This window comes from Barbatula barbatula, assembly GCF_947034865.1.
Source record: "Barbatula barbatula genome assembly, chromosome: 11".
Taxonomy (NCBI): domain Eukaryota; kingdom Metazoa; phylum Chordata; class Actinopteri; order Cypriniformes; family Nemacheilidae; genus Barbatula; species Barbatula barbatula.
The window spans coordinates 18,325,973-18,333,272 of record NC_136774.1 but is presented as its reverse complement, the minus strand read 5'-3'; the positions used below and the strand labels follow the sequence as shown (position 1 = coordinate 18,333,272).

At 38.1% G+C, this 7,300-nt stretch overlaps 1 protein-coding gene across 3 annotated transcripts; it reads left to right on the top strand.

The window, feature by feature from the left end:
* Positions 1-69: 69 nt before the first annotated feature.
* Positions 70-7,238, top strand: LOC306899999 (low-density lipoprotein receptor-like). 3 transcript variants are annotated; one of them, XM_079466640.1, is made up of 12 exons: positions 70-225; positions 1,120-1,485; positions 1,584-1,703; positions 1,984-2,109; positions 2,200-2,377; positions 3,061-3,276; positions 3,546-3,664; positions 3,861-4,000; positions 4,127-4,271; positions 4,655-4,729; positions 5,511-5,665; positions 6,148-7,238. In XM_079466640.1, exons 1-12 carry the CDS (start codon positions 117-119, stop codon positions 6,175-6,177), a joined length of 1,779 nt encoding a protein of 592 aa, XP_079322766.1. In that variant the 5' UTR covers positions 70-116; the 3' UTR covers positions 6,178-7,238. The 3 variants fall into 3 exon arrangements, 2 of the variants coding, with proteins under 2 accessions (XP_079322766.1, XP_079322767.1); XR_013787261.1 differs by having other exon boundaries at positions 101-225; positions 4,920-5,665; positions 6,148-7,177; XM_079466641.1 differs by having other exon boundaries at positions 101-225; positions 1,175-1,485; positions 6,148-7,179.
* The last annotated feature ends 62 nt before the right edge of the window (positions 7,239-7,300 follow it).

Here is a 7,300-nt window from a genome sequence, read left to right as displayed (position 1 = left end):
CTGGTCTTTTGTAATTGTAATGCCTAAATATTTCACCTTATTTTTAACCGGAAAATTATGCAGACAAGTGATATCACTCTGAGTGAGTCCAAACTGCTTTGTGGCGAGTTTGAAGCATGACGTCATTTCTTCGCGACACCGCACTAGAGGACGCTGAGCAAAGCATGGGAAACCTTTCTTTATTACTAGTGTTGATATGCGTGTTAAATTTACCTTTAACAGAAGGTAAGGAGTGATATATGACCCTGTTGTCAGATTATAATATATGCACGTGTTTCATATATTAACATGTTCATATCGGATCTCACGTTGCACGCGTTGCTCTCGAATCATCCCATTAGATCGGTGAGAGAAACTGTCAAAATCGAAGTCATGTTAGTTAAGAGGTTCTACTTGCGTGTTAAAAATAAGTTTAGCAATTTATGCACGCTTGGCTTTATATATAGGCAGTGAAATTACCGTTTTTATTTTGTATATTATGTGAAGGTGGTTCCGGTACGGACACGTAACGTTATGCGATAAGACTTGTTTTACGTATCCGATACAACTACGACTACGCGAAGATCGTAGGTGACGTATTGCAAAAGTAAAGATTTGGTCTGGGAACTAACATCAATGCAGTTTATCACTTATTTTATACTTAAAATATGGCCAATGAAGCGATTCTTTGTTATCTGGTATTCGGCTTTTGTCATGCATTTTAAGCATCAAATTAAAAAATAAAGCCAATCTTAAAAGAAATACAACAGAATTCCTCTTAACGGATAACAGATTAAAAAAATGACTGGCAACTTTTGTCTTTCTATAGAGGGCGCTCGCAGACAGGTTACAATTAAGCAGTGGTGTTAATGGATAATAATTGAACTTTGTATAATGACTTAAAATGTGCTTGATATACTCAAAATGTCCAATGTTTCCAGGAACCATAAAGTGCTAATAATTAAATTTTGTATTTATAATTTCGTAATAGCATTATTGTTTTTAGCGCCGTATGCTACCTGATAAAACAGAGGTAACATGCCAGTATCTTCCACGTTATTTTTATGAGTTAACTCAAATAAAGGAATTTGTTGAAGCAACTTTCTTTTATTTATTTATTTTGGATTATTTTTAACACAGTGTTCGCAAGTTTCCAGAAGTGTAGAAGTGAGGAATTTTCGTGTAAAAACGGCAGGTGTTTGCCTCTGAACCTGCGCTGCGACGGTGTGGACCACTGCGGGGACAGTAGCGACGAGAGCGCCTGCTTTGACTGCAATACCGGCTCGCTCCACTGCGCGGCAGCAGCGCCCTGCATTAATTCCCCCAGCATCTGTGATGGCAAGCCTGACTGCCCAGATGGTGCAGACGAGAACGGTTGCACAGATCTCGATACAAAAGTGTGCTCCAAGTCAGAGTTTACATGCGCTAATGGACAATGTGTGTCTAGTTCGTGGAGGTGCGACCACTCCAATGACTGTCTAGATGGCAGTGATGAACTGGGTTGTGGTGAGATTTCTCTTCAAATTTGGCCATTTACATTTATTCGTTTTGTCAGGCATTATTGCTTTTTTATCTGATTTTGCTATGTTTCTGTGTTTGTGTAGATCTGAACGAGTGCGAGTATGATAATGGGGGCTGTTCTCACTTGTGCGTAGATCTGCCATTAGGCTTCATTTGTGACTGTCCCAGTGGAATGAGGTTGGTTCAGGACACGCACTGTGAGGGTAAGAAATTATTAAAATGTTCATGTACTTTTTAAAATGGATTATTAACAAAACAATGTGATCCAGTGTAAACTGTGCTGGGAAACATTTTAACAGCGTATTTTCACCTTATTAACACTTAAACATCAACAAGACAGTGCTTACATATAAGTAATCCAATATTCGTTCTCCTATTGGACATAACAGACGTAAAAAAACCATCATCACTCACTACCCTTCACAATAAACAAAACTTTGTGTAATCCATATTTTCGTACGTACTCACTTTTTTTCTCCTTAGACGTGGACCACTGTCTTGATTCAGATGTATGTGATCAGATTTGCATCCATTACAATACTTCTCTTGCATGTGAGTGTCAGGACGGCTATGATCTGACCTCAGGGACGGGGCAGTGCAAGGCTACAGGTAAGAGGACAATTTGAATGTCGTTTTACTGTAGAGATGTTGAAGAATGGTGGTTTCTAATATTTTGTGTGGGAAAACTGTTCTGCACAGGCGGTGAAGCTCATATGGTGGTCTGTACTCATGAGGGAATTAAGTGGATGGACCTCTATGGCTCAGAGGAAAGAAACATCACGTCTTGGGTCATAATGGGTTCACCGGGGCCTATTGCTGCTTGTAATGCAAAAAACGAACTGTATTGGGCGAGTCCAGATGATGACCGCATTTACAGGTGCGTAGCCATTAAATTGCTTGTATCCTGAGGAATCAAAGTAAACAGAAGAGTTCATTGTATTGCAAAAACCATAGTGTAATTCAAAAGATCTCTCCCAATAAAAGGAGATGAAAAAGGTAATCATTATATTGTAACAATGCATTGTAACTCAACCCTATATTCCTATGATCTTTTTAATTGTATTTGTAGCACACGTAGAATGCTAAGGGATTTAACCAAGGTTATTATAGTTTACTAAAAACAAAAAGAAAACTTAAAACATTTTTGTATATTACAATTAAATAAATTATTTGTAAAAACTAAATGACAATGTCCAACGATAAAATAAGTAAAATTATATTTTTTATTTAAAACATCAATAAAAGCTATCAAAAATCAAAAACTGCAATGAAAATTAATTAAACTTATATAGCAGTATTAAAAACAAATTTGTAATAAAAATGACCAAATCTCAGAATTGATAATAATTTAACTAAAATGAACATGACAAAAATATGAATTAACAACGTACAACAAAACTGAAAACAAGGCTATAAAAATTCTAACCAAAACTAAAACCAAATGTTGCCGGTAAGATATAAAAAACAAGAAACTTGTTGTTTTATATCAGGTATGTAGATGTGTAAAAAGAGCAGGTATTTACCTACAATTTAATCTAATACAAAGTTTATATATTTCAGGATCTCTGTTGACTCCAGTGACCACACCCCTTCTGAGTTGATAAAGGCCTCCACTGGCATTCTGGGATTTGCAGTAGATGAGCTCCATGAGCATCTGTACTGGGTCAGCACCAGTACACACGGTTTACACGTGGTCTCACTGAATGGCTCTGACCAAAAGCAGATCATCTCTGGACTCTCCAGACCTACTGCAGTTGCTGTTCAACCTCTGATAGGGTACAATACTTTTTTGTTCTCTCAGTAAACAAATTCACTTTCATAAATTTTTCTGACATGCATAACCCTAAGAGTGACAACACTTTTTTTGGGTCAGAACTTGATTAAGCAGGATTTTGGTTGAATTTCAGATTGTGGATAGGTGTTAAACATAACATGAAATTAAACCTGTTTTACTTTTTGGTGTATATGGCACGGTATGATTTTCAGGATTGTAAAATGTCTCCAAAGATAAGGCAGAATTGTTCTTTTTTTGTTTCTTTTCCTAGATATCTGTTCTGGGCAGATAGTGGGACATCCCCCAGAATTGAGCGTGCCAGACTGGATGGACACCACAGAATAGCACTGATAACCTCTTCTATACGTCACCCAGTGGCAATTTCACTAGGTTAGAATGTGCATTAATGTAAAGTGTTTGTGTTGTTACATTTTTGGAGAGGTGCACGTCAGGTTAGGGCGTAGGATACATCGCTCTACATAGGCTACGGCGCTCTGCGTCGGCTACGCCACACAAATAAAAATAGGGCTTACGTTTTCAGAAAGTGGGAAAGTTAGATTAACTGATCTATTTTCCTAATACTCAGATATTCCCCGAAGTCTGTTATATTGGGCTGACTCTAGCCTTCACACAATATCAAGGGTTGCATTTGATGGAAAGCACAGAAAGACAGTTGTAGAGTCCAATGGATATCTGGATCGACCGTTCGGCCTGGCAGTGTTTGAGGTACATATTACATTTGTCTGGCACTTACTACCAGATATACCAACCTGTTTAAACCCAACAATATGTCAGGGCGTGTAACATTGAATTACTTTTTCTGTAGGTAAGTAATATTTGTTTGTTCTGCAGAGTCATGTGTATTGGAGCGACCAGTTAACCAACTCCACATGTAGTGCAAACAAGCACAACGGAAAGGAACTTCAGGTGTCCCAGAAGCATGGTTCTGTTTTACCTGCTGGGTTGGCCATCTTACAACCATCCTTGCGGCATGCAGGTAAAGTTAAATATAGTTAATAATCACCTTTTTTTGTATGTTTCGTAAAAGGAATAGTTCACACCATAAATAGTGACATAATTTACTAACCCTAATGTGTATATTCTGTCTGGCATAATACACATGACCCTGAAAACAATAACCACCCTTACTGTAGTGGATTTATGTTCATTGTTATGGTCTGTGGTTAACACACATTTTAAAACCAAAGAGAGATGTTTTTTTACAGACTGGTAATTTTACAGAATGGTAAAAATAATAAATACTTCCCCAGTGGCAACATTTGTTGCATAGATAGCAATGTCCATTGTGTGCACTGTGGGCACACTTTGTATGTCTTGTCATGTCAATGATTAAAACCAAATTTTAATCTGTACTTTTAGACCAAAATCTGCCTCCGTCGGAAACTAAAGCCACGCTGACTGACTCAGACTTTGTTTGGATTCTGTTTTTGACCGGTTAGTGCAGCTTCTTTGTTTCAGCCTTCATGCAAAGATCGCCATAACTGCAATTTGTGCATTACATTAACTTAATACTTCTGATAACTTTGCACTTAACTTGCTTGATTGCTGCATACACTGCTTGTTCCAAATGTCGTACAGACGACAACATTTAAACGGAATAATTAATAATAAATAAATGCATCAGGATTTCAGAATCTTGCGGTGACAACGGGACATATCGCCCTCTGAAAGGCACTTCGGAGTGAAAACAATCATAGCCGCCATATTGAAGGATCGTTCCAAACCGAAGTGCTCATAACTGCCCACTTCAAAGGTCCTTAATGAAGGATTTCTAAGGGGTACAACTGATGGACACTCCCTTACTCTCCCTTCCTATAATTCTTTGGGTAGCGACGGAACCTCCTTGAGGGCACGGGATGATGACGCAGAAGGGCACTTCTTTGGTCCTATAGAAACTTGATTGGTCCTATACACCTTTCGAAGCTCTCATTCTGGAGGGTAAACCCTTCGAAGGGCATAGAGATGAGCCCTGGTTTGGTCTACCCAGTTATGCAGATTTAAAAGGGAGGAAGCTAGAATGTTTGATAGAACATTGTAGTGTGGATTATTTTGGGAACCTGTGACTTTTGAGAGTGAGCGAGAAGGTTGAAAATGTAACGCTTTTGACACAAGACATTATAATTGGAAAATGCGATTTGACACCTTTATTAAATGCCTGCTGTGTTTTTTCTGTCCATTGAGTTTGTCTTGTAGCATATTTGTTTTTGGTGTGTAGTCTTTCTCAGCCTTCTTTTGGTGGGAGCTGTACTATGTTGGAGAAGGTCAGAGTTCGGCGTTCCTCGCTCTCTCTCTCTTATCAGACACATGTCATTCAAGGAGTCCCAGGACCCTCTTCTGGTGACTGGACCACCTGTGGCACATGAACACAAAGTAAGAGATTTGCTCAAGCTCCAACCTGTTTTGTTAGTTGTACAATGTACACCTTATGTGCATTGTGAACAGTGGCGGTTTTAGGCACGGGCGAACCGGGCAGTCGCCCGGGGCGGCATTTTTTCATGTCACTTGGGGGGCGGCACCGGCACGAGCAGTAACAAAACTCTGGACCGCCGCAAATCGGTTATCTATTATCTATCATTCATTCATTGTGTGGGAAATTGGCGCCCCTGCATGCTGAAAAGATAAAGGTATGCAACTATAATATTCTCTCTGTGTTATGATTACTATATCCATGTTGTCATCTGAAGGGCTAATTTTCGTTTATCGTAATTACCGTTTATTAGCCTTTTTACAGTGTGAATAGACACTTCTGTTCAAGGATGTTCTCGCCCGGGGTGCAATTCAATGTAGAACCGCCACTGATTGTGAATTTTTATTATCTAATCTTTCTAAATGACTGTTTCCTGTGTTTTCAGCAAGGCACACACACTGGATCAGAACTGTGAAAATAAACGTGTTCCTGTAACCGGAACTGCTGATTCCTGTGGGGGTTTTCGCAAGCTCCCATGTCCTGCTCTTCTAATGTTTAATATTAATATGGGCAGATGAATCCCAGAGTACATTTTCTTGAAGACTAGATAGACACAATGCTATTTAATGATCATTTAAATTAGATGGAGATTCCCTGTCGAGACAAATTTTATGGTTGAAATTAGCACAATTCGTCTGTCAGTGTTAATTTATCGTGACAATATCAGACCGTTTAGCAAGAAACCAAATATGCATCAAAACAGCAGTCAGGCTTTTGAAGTACCTTAACAAAGCTGCTGTTTGAATAAATACTGAGTTTCTTGCAAAGGAATTTTGTTCTTTAGTACTTTGAAAAATGTGTCCAGCTAAAGCATTCAGCTTTGCTTTTTGTTTTTATAGATTACACAAGAATATATGACGGTATTTTGTGCTTCATGTCAATACTTCAAACTGGCCATGCAGTGGCATAGCAGAGCTAAGATTTCACTCGATCCACATGATAATTTATTATAAGCACTTGCAATTTTCTGTTGTGTTCTCTTTGCTGTAACTTTAGTGATTAATGGCCCTGGATCTTTGAGTTCAGTGGTGCATAATTATCTGTCTTGTAATGGATACATAGAGAAAGGTGTTTTTATTTCATATGTACCAATGCTGGATGTGCCTTTAACTACTGGAGGGACAGTTCTGTTATATTTATTGTGTTTTATGTATTTATTTGTCAGGGACCATGCACAAAATAACAGTGTAAAAAGAGAAGAGATTCTTTTGCACTAGATTTAAACAAAGGTGTGTAGTGAAAAACAAATGCGATTTAATTTTTTGGTGGTTTCTATCACATCTTAGTTATAGTGTGTGTGTATATATATATATATATATACATACAAATGAACGTTTATTTTGGAGTTTGAATGCTTTCTCAAAACCATGTAGTGTATCAAATGTTGGAGCTTGGAGAAATAAAATATGGGTTGGAAATACTTCCTCTAGTGTTCAACTTACTTCTTATATCAGTTCTCAACGTATTTTTTGGTACGTATGGTCAAACAGGAGGAAACGAAAGACTAAAAACGTATGAACCAATAAGATTTCCTCATC